At 38.7% G+C, this 14053-nt stretch overlaps 1 protein-coding gene across 4 annotated transcripts in view; it reads left to right on the top strand.

Annotated features, from left to right (window-relative positions):
* The window catches only part of LOC150038977 (integrator complex subunit 7), a 51927-nt gene that overhangs the window by 2771 nt on the left and 35103 nt on the right, over nt 1-14053 (top strand). For all 4 annotated transcript variants that reach the window (XM_090328123.1, XM_090328125.1, XM_090328122.1 and 1 more), the window contains 4 exons: nt 4091-4220; nt 5165-5311; nt 8297-8434; nt 12879-12925. In XM_090328123.1, the coding sequence (XP_090184249.1) occupies nt 4091-4220; nt 5165-5311; nt 8297-8434; nt 12879-12925 (462 nt within the window). The remainder of the gene's footprint in view (nt 1-4090; nt 4221-5164; nt 5312-8296; nt 8435-12878; nt 12926-14053) is intronic.

The following is a 14053-nucleotide window of genomic DNA, read 5'->3' as shown; positions in this document are numbered from 1 at the left end:
ATGCACTGTCCGTGAGTCTCTTTATGTTCTGCTGTTTGAGCCACAGCACCACTTTCAGCCTTTTTTGAGTAGTTTATTGGGTCTCACAGATGTTTCCTGCCCAGTCTGGCTTCAAACTGGGATCCTCAGATCTCGGCCTCCCGAGCTGCTAGGACCCGGCTCCAAATGTTGTCTCTAAAGGATTTACAGTGGTCTAGGAACTAATGTACATTCAGTGCTTTAGACTTGCTTTGGGACTTGACTGTGGGTCCTGTTATTAACATTTATCAAGAACAAAATTTGTAAAGAATTTTGTAGAAAATTTCAAGAAGAATCCTTAATTTTTTTTGGACTGGGATCAGGCACTTCTATAACACTAGTCATTCTTTCTTCGTAGACAAGTGCCGGTTACTAAATAACTCCTGAAAATACAACATTTCAGAGACCCATTGAGGGTAGATAAAAATTACCAAAACTACCCAAACTGCTCTTCCAAGTCAGAAGGAGATTGAATAGGCATAGCTTCAATGCCAAATAGAACATAGAAAGTTTTGATAAAACAAAAGCTAGCTGGGCACCCATGACTTATGCTTGTTGTAATCCTAGCTGCTCAGGAGGCTGAAATCTGGATGCTTGAGGTTCAAAGCCATCCCAGAAGAGCCCACAAGACTGCCATCTCATAAACTAGCAGAAAGCCAGACTGGAGGCATAGCTTGAGTGGTAGGCCTCCAGCCATGAGCAAGCAAGCCAGTTGAGTATGCAAAGCTTTTTAAGTTCAAACCCAGGTTCTGGGAGCTGGAAAGAGGGACAGAGGGAGAGGGAATGCTTTAAGACCAAGTTGGTGGTAAGTTGGGTGGCAGGGAAGTAATAAGCAAGGGGCACATGAAAGGAAGTATGCAGGAGCCTCACAGGAGGGAAGGCAGCATCGCTATCACCTGTAAGAGCTTTGCAGAATGGTTCTTGGCATGAGCCCCTCTCACTTTCTCAAGACTGGATGGTATGAGCAGCAGAACAGGGGAAAATGGTATATGAACCCTGCTTATACATCAAAGACAGCTTTGTGTGGACAGCGATTTGGGGCTTTCATACAATAGCAGTAGTACTTGCAGAAGGGGGAATGGTAGGGTAGAGATAGAGGCTGGTATACAGGAAGACTTTAAAATTTCTGGTTCTTAAATACTAACAGCAGAGTACACTATTTGTCTTTGGCTACTGACTGGTTCTGGTCCATTCATACCTATTCATTTTTTGATTGGTTGTGGGGCCTGGGCGCTGTCCCTGAACTCTTCAGCTCTAGGCTGCTGCACTACCTCTGGGCCTGGGCATTGTCCCTGAGCTCTACAGCTCAAGGCTATTGCCCTACCCCTTGGAGATAAAAGTTTCATGGTCATTAGTGGGCAGGCTGGCTTTGAACTGTGATCCTTAGATCTCAGCCTCCTGAATAGCTAGGATTACACGCGTGAGCCACCTGCTAAAATTATTATTATTATTTTGCCAGTCCTGGGACTTGAGCTCAGGGCCTGAGCACTGTCCTTGGGCTTTCTCAAGGCTAGAGCTCTGCCACTTGAGCCATAGCACCACTTCCATCTTTTTTCTATGTATATGATACTGAGGAATCGAACCCGGGTCTTCGTGCATGCTGGAAATGCACTCTACCACTAGGCCATACTCCTGGTCCATGTGCTACTTATTCTTAATTGACCTACCCATTTTGTTGCATGAGTCAGTAATGCCTTAAAAAAAAAAAAGTACTGCTGGGAATGTGGCTTAGTGGTAGAATGCTTGCCTAGCATACATAATGCCTCGGGATCCATCCCTTAGTACCACATAAATAGAAAAATCTGGGAGTGGTACTGTGGCTCAAGTGGTAGAGCACTAGCAAAAGTAGCTCAGGGTCACTGCCCAGGCCCCGAGTTCATCCCCAAGACTGGCACAAATAAAAAGGTCTCAGGAATGCCCAAATTGGCTTCAAACAACAATCCTTAGAACTCAGCCTCTGAGTAGCTAGGGTTACAAGCACAAGCCACTGGCAATACTTTTAATAAGTGCTAGACACAAAAGCAACATATTCAAGAAGATCTGTATTCCATGTTCACAGTAGTCAAGATATAGAATCAACTGATGTGTCCATTGACAGATGGATGTATAAAGAAAATGGGGGCATATAAACAAGGGAATATGATCCAGCCTTTAAAAAGAATGACATGCTGTCTCTGTGATAACACACTTGAACCTGGAGGACATTCTGTGATGTGTGATGAGCCAGGTCCAGGAAGACAAGGGTTCATGTTCTTGTTTGTGTCACTAAAGGCCGGGAGGAGGCTGAGACGGGATAGCAGGAGACTGGATAAAAGGTATCGAAATAATCACAGTGAAGACTTTGATTCACCACATCTCTTTGTGTATTTTATGGCTGATTCTAAGAGAGAAATTGAAAGGTTCCTAACATGTAGATATGATGAATGTTTGAGGTGGTGGGAATGCTGATTACCCTGATTTGATAATTACCTGTTGTATGTATATGTATGTGTGTATATATATATATATATATAATCAAATAGGCACAGTTATTATGAGTTAAATCCTTACATTCTGGCTGAGAGTTTGTCCTAGTGGTGGAGTATTTGCCTAGCATTCATGAAAACCCAGGTTCGATTCCTCTGTACCACATACATAGGAAAGCCAGAAGTAGTGCTGTGGCTTAAGTGGTAGAGCGCTAGCCTTGAGAAAGCCCAAGGACTGTGCTCAAGCCTTGAGTTCAAGCCTAGGACTGGCAACAACAACAAAATCTTTATCTTTGCATGTCATGTGTATAGAATCAGAGCTGTATAAACTCTTCAACTATCTAGTACTAACAAACTAAAACTTGGAGTGATGAAAAAAAAAAAAGAAACACTATTGACTAGTAGTAGTTGTTCATTGTATAGATATGTAACAGCTTGCTTGTTCATTCAGCAGGTGATGACTGTTTAGGTTGTTTCCAGTTGAGTTATTATAAATAAGACCACTGTGATCATGTACATGTAGATCTCTCTGTGGATATGTATTCATTTCACTTGGGTAAATATCTAGAAGGCTTAGTGTATTGTTAGGGTGTGTTTATCTTTAGTTTAAAAAGTGCCAGTATTTTCCAAAAGAACTATAGAGTTTTACATTCCCTTCACCAATATATGAGATAGTCCACCTATATCTTTACCGGCTATTGGTATTGCCAGCCTTCTTTTGAATTTTAAGTTTCTGTCATTAAGAGTAGTGGGTTTCAGTTTCATTTCCCTGGTGACTACTAGTGTTAAGCATCTGTTTATGTGTTTTTGGTTATCTATATTTCCTAATTAATGAAGTTACTCTTTAGATCTTGCTCACGTGAAAAATTGGCTGGTTTGTTGTCGAGTAATAGTAACCATAGATAGTCTTTTCTTAGATACATGTTTTATAAACATTTTCTTCTCATGTATGCCTTTTAGTTCCATGATATTATCTTATGAAGAAACATTAAGATATTAAGAAAAGATATTAAGAAAAAATTTAATGGAAGTTAATTTACAACTTTTTCATTTTATGAGTCATGTTTTTTATGTTTTATAAGAATTCTTTGTCTAACCCAAGCTCATCAACTCTTGCATTTAGGTCATATGTTTTAGGTTCATTTACAGTCAATTTTTATATGTAGTGCAAAATTAAGGGTCGTAGTTCATTTTTAAATGGCTACCTATTTTCTAGAATCAAAATTAAGAACTATATTGGCACTTCGGTTAAATTATTGATCTTTTTCCTTTCCTAATATGTATTTGGTGGCACAAATGTTCTTGTACTTACTGATTGTGATTTGAGTTTTAATAATAAGTTCAAAGAGACTTTCCTAATTTTCCTTCTGACTTCTTTTGCCTTTGGATTAGTTGGAAGCACATTGCTTAATTACTAAGTATCAAGATATTTTTTGTCTAATGATTTTGATTTTATTGCATTATGGATTTATGTGATTTACTGATGTCTATACCATTTTCATTTGAAGTGAGTTTTACTTGTATTGTTGAGAAAAAACTTAATAGTTGCTGCTTTACCTTGCAGGTGCAAATTTGTAAGGTTGTTCTCTCCTTGCTGCTTTTGATAGGTCTAAGGTCTGGCAAACTTGGCGAACAGTGTGAAGCAGTTGTTCGCTTTCCTAGGCTTTTCCAGAAGTATCCATTCCCTATTCTCATCAATTCTGCATTCCTAAAGTTAGCTGATGTTTTCAGAGTTGGGTAAGTGTTTGTAAAACCTCATTTTCCTCAAGTACATAGTGCATATTCCTGGCTTTTGTTGTTGTTGTTTTATGTCATTTGTGGTCTTTTTTGCCCTTTAACCTTTTTACATGGTTAGTTATCTTTTTTTGCTCCTCAGCTCAAGGCTACTGCCCTACCCCTGGGCCTGGGCATTGTCTCTGAGCTCTACAGCTCAATGCTACCACCCTATCCTTGAGCCAAGCCCCACTTCCGTTTTCTAGAGGTTAACTGGAAATAAGAGTCTCAGGTCTTTTTGTTCCTGGGCTGGCTTTGAACCTTGAACTTCAGATCTCAGCCTCCTGAGTAGCTAGGATTATAGGTGTGAGCCATGAGCCCATCCTGGCTTAGTTATCATTTTAATGAGTTCATTTTTCATTGTGTCACCCTTTGGTGTCAAAGATTATCTTAGCAAAAATGAACAAATGCTTCTGAGAGTACTTAGGTTGAGGAACAAAATTAATCCCCAGAGATTATGCATATTATTTTTAGAACTTTCTGACTTAATGTGATGGTGTATAACTTGAAATGCATGTGAAGTTTCTGAAGCATAGGTATGTGTCTGCTCATATATATATACCCAATCCGATTTGACAGAGAAAAGAAGTGATGGGTTTTCGCTGGAGAGGGGAGGATCATCGGACCTCTTGGCTTTGCTTATAATGTAACTGAGGTGATTTAGTTTGGCCCCTTTGGTTTTCCTTGTGGTATAAATAATGTATAGCAAGACTATAGATCCTAGGTTCCTACTTATGCTCAGTTTCCACCTGAGGTGTAGACCTTAGGTAATTCTTTTAGTGGTGAGACAGATTATGACTTGACATAAGCTTGTTGTTAAAACTTAATATTGCATGACTTTAACTTCAGAGTAAATATTTCTTTCTTGAAGTGGCCTAATTTATTTTGCTTATCTCTGATTTTCCTAGAAACAATTTCCTAAGACTATGTGTTCTTAAAGTTACCCAACAAAGTGAGAAGCATTTGGAGAAGATTTTAAATGTGGATGAGTTTGTGAAGAGGATTTTCTCTGTGATTCACAGTAATGATCCTGTGGCAAGAGCCATCACACTCCGGTATAGCGTTTTTATAGCAACTTACGTTATGATTGAGCTGTGATGTGTGTACCAAAAAGGCAATATATATTTTGTCATTTTAAATATTGATTTTGTTTTTGTTTTTAAGACTGAAAAAATGCTCAAGGGGTAGGGCTCTAGCCTTGAGCTGAAGAGCTCAGGGACAGCGCCCAGGCCCAGAGTTCAAGTCTCACAACTAACAACAACAAAAAAGAATTCTGATATAGTAACTTGGTTAATTCCAGTACAGCTTAGTCTCAACTTTTTTTTTTTTTTTGCCTTTTTAATTTTGTTCTTACTGTCAGTATTCATCCCTGATAATGTGCTCATATGTATGTGATAGTTTACATTTAAAGTTCCTGGGAAACACCAAATATTACTGTAGTTTCTTTAGTCGTTAATTTTTTTTCCTGGCATTTAAATATATTTTGTTAGAATTTCTCTTTTTGTAACCTTTATATCATACTTGAATCATATTTTTAGTTCTGCTGTTTGTGCAATTATATGGGTAACTTTGGGGATATTTTTGAAATTTCCTAAATTATACCTTTCATTGTCTAGACAATCCTCCTTATAACCAGAAAGTCTAGGATGTTAATTTTTTGCTGAGTTTCCTTTCTCTATGTCCACATCAGTTCTTCCGTGTTCAGACTTTAGTGATTTTGTTTTTATCACTCTTATGCCCTTTGGATGAATAAATGAGCACTGTGTAATATTTTTGTTTTTGATGTTTTTGGTTTTGGTTTTTTGGTTTTTGGGTTTTTTTTTTTTTTTTTGCCAGTCCTGGGCTTGAGCTCAGGGCCTGAGTATTGTCCTTAGACTTTCTCAAGGCTAGAGCTCTACCACTTGAGCCTCAGCACCACTTCTGGCTTTTTTCTATGTACGTGGTACAGAGGAATTGAACCCGGGTCTTCATGCATGCTAGGTAAGCTCTCTACCACTAGGCCAAACTCCCAGGTCCATAGATAAACTTTTTTTTTTTTTTTTTTGCGAGTCATGGGCTTGAGCTCGGGGCCTGAGCACTGTCCTTGGATTCTCTCAAGGTTAGAGCTCTTCAACTTGAGCCTTAGCACCATTTCTGGCTTTTTTTCTATGTATGTGGTACCGACAAATCGAACCCAGGTCTTCGTGCTTGCTAGCCAAGCACTCTACCACTAGGCCAAACTCCCAGCCCCATAGATAAACTTTTTGAAAGATAAAAATCTTTGAAAATACTACACAGTTGGGACTGGGAGTTTGGCCAGTCTGAAATTACCAGTCTGGTGATTTCTAACAAGTTTTAAAATAGATAAAGAACTTAAAGTGGGAAGAGCCAAGTTGTATTTTTAATAATAACATTTGATGTAAAACGTTTTAAAGGAAATTTCAACTATACTTTTTTTTTTCCGACGGTGGGGCTTTAACTCAGGGCTTGGGTGCTGTCCCTGAGCTCTTTCACTTAAGACCAGCACTCTACCACTTTGGGCTACAGCACCACTTCTGGTTTTCTGATGGTTAATTGAAGGTAAGAGTCTCATGAACTTTCCTGCCCGGGCTTTGAACTGTGACTCTCAGATCTCGGTCTCCTGAGTAGCTAGGATTATAGACAATGAACCACCAATACTCGGCTCAAGCTCAAATTTTATTATTTCATCTAGTAGCCATTTAAAAGCCATTATAAGCCAGGCTTAGGCCTGTAATCCTAGCTACTTAGGAGGCTGGGATCTGTGGATCAGTTTGAAGCCAGCCCCTGCAGGAAAGTCCCTGAAACTTATTTCTAGTAAACTACTCAGAAAAAGTTGAAAGTAGCACTGTGATTCAAGCAGTAGAGTGCTAGCCCTGAGCACAAAAGAGGCTCAGTACAGCACCTAGGACCAGAGTTCAAGTCCCAGGACCAGTAAAGTAATAAATTAATTAAAAACAAGAGAATAATAGGGAAGAAATACTTTAAAGATGCCCCACTTCCCATTTTCTAGAGGTTAATTAGAGATAAGAGTCTCAGGTCCTTTTGTGCCTGGGCTGGCTTTGAATCTTGATCCTCAGATCTCAGCCTCTTGAGTAGCTAGAATTACAGGCATGAGCCACCACGCCTGGCTTTTATTGTCTTTTTTATATGAGCTCAACTACAATACCTAGGTCCAGGTGATTATATCACCATAATTAGGTGAGGCTATGTAAGAATACTAGGTTTTCTTTAAGTGTTTTGCAGTTTTCCAAGAGGCATGCCTTCTGCAGTTATTGTTCAAGCTTTGTTTATTTGTTTTTTTTTTGCCAGTCTGGGGCTTGAACTCAGGGCCTGGACATTGTCCTTGGTCACTTTTTGCTCAAGGCTAGTGCTCTGCCACTTGAGCCACAGTGCCACTTCTGGCTTTTTCTGTGTATGTGGTTTGGGACCCAGGGCTTCTTAGATGCTGGGCAAGCATGCTACCACTATGCCACCCTCCCAGCCCTGAGCTTTGCTTTTTGCATTTGGTATCACAACATATTTTTGTTTGCAAACCTATACTTTTACAGTATTGCTGTTGTAGATACTGTTGAGCCCCAGGGGTGCCCTTGTCTTTTGTTCTTGATGTTGAGTATAGTTCTGGAAAGTGTATCAGTGGGGAAAAGACTGGGAAGACTTATTAAAATATTTTGCTCTGTGAATCTGCTCAGTAGCAAGCAATGTCATGTTCTTGATGCTCTGTTAAAATAGACTTCTTCATGCAACATTGCAAATTAATAATTTCATGCCTTAATAACTTCACTTTGTTTTCTCAACCCTATATGGTACCTAATGATTGTTTTTAAAAATTTAGCTTGCATTAGATAACCCTTTTTTATCATTTCTGATACATTGAAATATGTAGAAATATTTAGGCTTTGAGCTACTGCTAGATCAGTTTGATTAAGCTTTATTAACCCAAGATGTATGAATGATCCACAGACTTTTAGTATGCTAATCTAGTTGCTTTGTGTTGGAGTTTACTGTGTTTCCATTCTTCTTGGGTTTCTCTGGTTCTTCAGGATGTTGGGAAGTCTGGCATCTATAATTCCTGAGAGGAAGAATGCTCATCATAGTATTCGGCAAAGTTTGGATTCACATGACAATGTTGAAGTGGAAGCTGCTGTGTTTGCTGCTGCGAACTTCTCAGCACAGTCAAAGTAAGCATAGGCCTTTTAATACTTTAGCTTCTCAAAAAGAAGATTTGAAGAAATAACTGTATTTTCAAGAGATTTACTTATTGGGAAAGTAAAACTTAATACATACGGCATAAAGGTTACATCAAATACTGGTTTTCAAAAGGACAAGATCAGAATGGATGAGTTAGAGGAAGCTCTTTATTGGATAGCAACTTTGTCCATTGAGGAGCCATTCATACATATTGCACATGTATAATCCTAGATAGTTACCTCTAATATTCAGCTGTTTTGCCCTTGAGCCATGAACAGTTTGGTAAAGACAGTAACTTAAAATGAATTTTAACATATTCAGGATCGCATGTCCTATTATCTTACAGAATGGTTTTTAAAAATCAGTGAAACCTTGAACATGACTTCACTGCCATGTTTAATTTGCTTATATATATATATATTTTTTTTTAATATTATCCCTTTTATGTAGCTTTGTCATTTGGAAGCACGTTCCTGGTAATAAATTTGAAATGATTTGAGTATGTGATTTATCTGTTTGTTTGTTTTGGATACAAGTCTTGGGGCTTCAACTCAAGCCATGAGAGCTATCCCTGAGCTTTTTTGTTTAAAGCTAGTGCTCTACGACTTGAACCACAGCTCCACTTTTGGTTTTTTGGTAGTTAATAGGAGCTACAAGTCTTACCAACTTTCCTGCCCAGGCTGGCTTCAAACTGCAATCCCTAGATCTCAGCCTCCCAGGTAGCTAAGATACAAGGGTAAGTGTCCAGCTATTTAGACCCAGAAGATAAGACTAATCAGCTTTTTTTTCTGATTTTAATTATATACATTTTTCTCTTCAGGTGTTCTTACCAGAACTTTAGACTAATAACATTACTTGTTAGGAAAGACTAGAGAATAAAAAGGGGCTGGGAATATGGTCTAGTGGTTAGAGTGCTTACCTAGCATGCATGAAGACCTGGGTTCAATTCCTCAGTACCACATACATTGAAAAGCCAAAAGTGGTGCTGTGGCTCAGGTGGTAGAACGCTACCCTTGAGAAAGCCCAAGGCCAGTGCTGAGGCTCTGAGTTCAAGCCCTCAGGATTGGGAAAAAAAAAGTATAAAATGGCTCATGCTTGTAATCCTAGCTATTCAGGAGGCTGTGATCTGAGGATCAAGGTTCAAAGCCAGCCCGGGCACAAAAGGACCTGAGATTCTTATCTCCAGTTAACCTCAAGAAAATGGGAAGTGGGGCTTGGCTCAAGGGTAGTGTTGGTAGCTTTGAGCTGAAGAGCTCAGGGACAGCATCCAGGCTGACTGAGTTCAAGCCCCATAAGACCCCCCCCTCTAATTTTTTTTTTGAGAATACATATGAATAAATACAATTCTTTGAGAATTTTTTTCTGAGAGTGATACTGAAAGAACTTTTAAAAACTGCTTTTATTGAGTTAAGAGTTTTTCCTGTAAATAATTATGTGATTACTACTGTCAAATACTTCATAATCTATTAAATATGTACATCCAGTACTTATAACAAGTTTTCACATTGAGTTCTAAATTTGGATACATTTATAATTTAGTGGGTAAGCTGTGTGTGTGTGGTGTGTGATGTGTGTGTGTGTGAGATAGAGAGAGAGAGAGAGAGAGAGGGGGGGGGGGGGAGGGAGAGAGAGAGAGAGAGAATGTCTGTGTGTGTCTGTGTCTGTGTCCTGGGTCTTGACTCTGTTCCTGAGTTTTTTTGCTTAAGACTAGCAGTCTATTAATGATTATATATGAAAATCATTGAAGTTCACTTTTTCTCTTGTGCTATCGAGAAACTTTTTATTTCAGCTGTGGAATTTCTGATATGTCTTGGGAGGTGATTTATGGTTTATGGAATTGATGACGAGTAAATACATTAGTTAGCATTCATGTAGAAACAGTGTTTTAACATACCATGCTTCCATATGATCGCTTGTATTTGTGATATTAAAAGATATTGAATTATTATAGTTAAAAAGAAAGCCTGAAGGGCATATGTAAATATATTGAAATGTGAGATTAGTGAACTGTGTGATTTTTAAGATTGAGGTTTATTTACCTCTTTTCCTAACCAGTACTGATGCATTTTTGTTTTAGTATGATTTATTGGTTTTAGATTTTGGATAAATTAGAAATGTACTACTATAATTATTTATTATCCTAACTTACTATTTTAATTGGTTAAGATTTTATACTTTTGAAAGCTAGCCATTGGGTCAAGAAGCAAGAATAGCAAGCACCAACTGCCTCGAGGAATACAGGCAGGCATTGTCGGTGAGAGTAGTGCCCTCTAGTGGTGACTGGTGAACTAAGCCCTCAACCTCAGAAAGGCTTAGCTGCTCTATGGCACAAGCCAGTTATTAGAAAGCAGGAATGTCAGCCCAGTGTGTTCATACCGGGCCGGGGGTATGGGAAGGTACAATTGAAATATTATTTTGTCTAGTTTCACTGTGATTAAATATTTAAGATTAATTTTAAATTTAGTTTTTAGATGTTTAATATTATTAGTCAAAAGTATTATCAGAATTCTAGTTTAAGTTTATTGACCCTTAATGCTTGTATTAGGCATTTAAACTCTGAGATGTTATAAACATTTTTGATACATTTAGTGAAGAAATATTCATTGTGTCTGGGTTCTGTTCAAAGAACCAGAGTATCGGGGCCAGGAGCATAGCCTAGTGATACAGTATTGCCTAGCATGCACGAAGCCCTGGGTTCTATTCATTGGTACCACATATTCAGAAAAAGCTGGAAGTGGCACTGTGGCTCAGGTGGCAGAGCCCTAGCCTTGAGCAAAAATGTCCAAGGACAGTGCCCAAACCCTGCGTTCAAACCCCAAGACTTGCACAAAAAAATGAAAAGAAAAAAGGAAAAACCGCAATCAGAGAATGCAGAGTAGAAATAGATCAGGTCCTTGCCAAGTGCCAGTGGTTCACACTTGTAATCCAGCTACTAAGAGGCTGAGATAGAATCAAAGTTCAAAGTCAGCCTGGACAGGAACGTTTATGAGACTCCTTTCTCCAATTAATTCTGACTCAAGTGGTAGAATGATAGCCTTATGCACAAAAGCTCAGGAATAATGCCCAGACTTTGAGTTCAAGCTCTAAGATAGGCACACGCATGAAGAAACATCAGGTCCAATTAACACACAATCATTTCAAATATTAGTGTTAAGACAGAAGAAAATGATGATGATGGAATAGCCTCAGTGTACTGTTTTAGCAAAGGTTGTTGGGGAATATTTTTCTGAATAACATTTTGGCCAAAACTGAGTGAATGAAAAAGATTCCTCATTCATAAAGCTGAATGATTCAAGCACGAGGAATAATAGATGCAAAAGCTCTTTGAGATGGGAAATAGCTCTCTATATGTACCTAATATAGGATACATTTTTGATACTTTTACTGTTTTGTAATGACCCGTTATACTATTTTTTGTTTTTGTTTTGAGACGGGGTCTTGCTATGTAACCCAGATTGTCCTAAAGTTCTCTGTGTAGCCTAGATAAGCCTCCAACTTGAATTTTTCCTGCTCTGCCTCCTGATGCCAGGGTTGTAGGCTCTATCATGTCTGACCTGGTTGTACATTCTGACAACTTTCCTGTTGTCCTGTGCTTATTTTACAAATAATCTATAATGTGTTAACAAAATATCTTTATAGAAATAATAATTGGTGCTGGGAGTTTGGCCTACTGATCGAGTGCTTGCCTAGCATGCATGAAGACCCGGGTTCGATTCCTCGGTACCACATACATAGACAAAGCTGGAAATGATGCTGTGGCTCAAATGATAGAGCTCTGGCCTTGAGAAAAACCCAAGGACAGTGCTCAGGCCCTGACTTCATACCCCAGGACTGGCAAAAAAAAAAAGAAAAAGAAAATAATTAAAGATTCTCAGCGTTAGGTAATATTTCTGTTATGATAGCACTTTGAAAAATACACATAAAAATTAAGATTTCTAACTTTAACTAATATGGCTTTTAAAGAGATTCTATCTGTATATCCAACTGTATTCTGTTATTTCAAACCTAGTCTCTTTTTACATGCATGATGTTAGGAGTTGGTTTTATTGCTTATGTACTCAAAACTTGTGTGTTAAAAGCTTTTCATATAAGTGAAATGTGTATCTTAAAATGTATTCTGTAATAGTGACCTTGATTCTCCGACAGCATTACTAAGATACAATTTCAACAACATTCACAAATCAGGGAACCTTTCTTTAAATGTCATCTTAGAGTAGGGTTGACATGACCCTGTTTGGTGGTAAAGGATGGGGGGATTTTGTTGTTGATTTTCCTCTCGTATGTGGTTCTGTGACTTGTCTGGCACCTGACCCTGGCATATTCATTATGATTTGGAATATTGTATTTCTCCCATGCTAATTGTATTCTGTATTCAGTTCTTTAAATTTTCTGGTTTTCAAAGATTTTATTTTTTTCTATTCTTTCTTTCCAAAGGGATTTTGCTGTTGGAATCTGTAACAAAATCAGTGAAATGATTCAAGGTATGTATACTTCAATTATTAATATGAAGCGATTTAATGGGATTTGTTAATGATGTATTTGTCAAGAACTTAGCACACATGAATTACTATTTCTCCAACTAATATTGAACATCTATTTGCTAGAACTGTTTTAGGTACTTAGGATACAGAATTGAACAAAACAAAGACTTTACCTTCATGTAACTGACTACATTGCAGTTGAGAGAAGGAATGACAGTACACAGATACAGAGATGACATAAACTCTGGGGGGAAAGGGAGATGGGAGGATAGAAAATCCCAATAGTCAGTGCAAAACAGGAAGTGGGGGGCATGTATTTTACATGAATTTGTCAGTGAAACCCTCTGATACAATGAAAGAAGGAAGGAGTGAGGCATGGAGATGAACAAGAAAATATTCTGATCTGGTATAAAAGTGTTACTTGGGAACTCTGGGGTTCTCTGTTAATCCTTCAGTGTCTTCCACATGCAACTAGAATCAGATCCAAATCCCTTGACATAGGCTGTGTGGCCCTGTTTTTCTAATTTCACTTCCTAAATCCCTGTGTCTTAACCTCCAATGTCTTATAGTATTTATTAAAGGCAGCTCTGGGGACTACAGCATTGCACAACCAAAGAACACTATTTTCTAGGTATTCTTTTTAGTTTTTATTTTTTTGCCAGTCTTGGGGTTTGAACTTAGGGTCTGGGCACCACCCTTAAGCTTCTTTTGCTCAGGGCTAGCTCTCTACCACTTGAGCCACAGTGCAACTTCTAGCTTTTCCTGCTTATGTGGTACTTGTTGGGGGCTGAGTAACCCCATGTCTAATAACTTTATGCTGAGACAAGGCAAGGTGCAAGAGGCAGGGCGCAAGACTTGATTATCATTGGTTACAAATGTGTTATTGTTTGTCACTCTCTGCTGGGACCTGGGTATATTAGCTGAAGGGACTTCCTCAGGAGGGGGGTTTTTGGAGAGAAATTTTCCTGCCTTGATGAAGCTGCGTGGCGTCTCTGTTCATGCTCCGGGGAAGGAAGGCTGAGTGCGGGAGGACAGTGGGCCCTCTCCTTCCTCAGCTTGGACTCCTTGGGGTGTGTTTTTCCCCATCCCTCCTAGTCAAGAGGGACCGGGGACGAAGGACCTGGACAG

The sequence above is a fragment of the Megascapheus bottae genome, unplaced genomic scaffold (assembly GCF_031878675.1).
Source record: "Megascapheus bottae isolate mThoBot1 unplaced genomic scaffold, mThoBot2.hap1 H_1, whole genome shotgun sequence".
Taxonomy (NCBI): domain Eukaryota; kingdom Metazoa; phylum Chordata; class Mammalia; order Rodentia; family Geomyidae; genus Megascapheus; species Megascapheus bottae.
The sequence above is the reverse complement of the archived record's forward strand: the minus strand, read 5'-3'. Positions and strand labels throughout refer to the sequence as shown.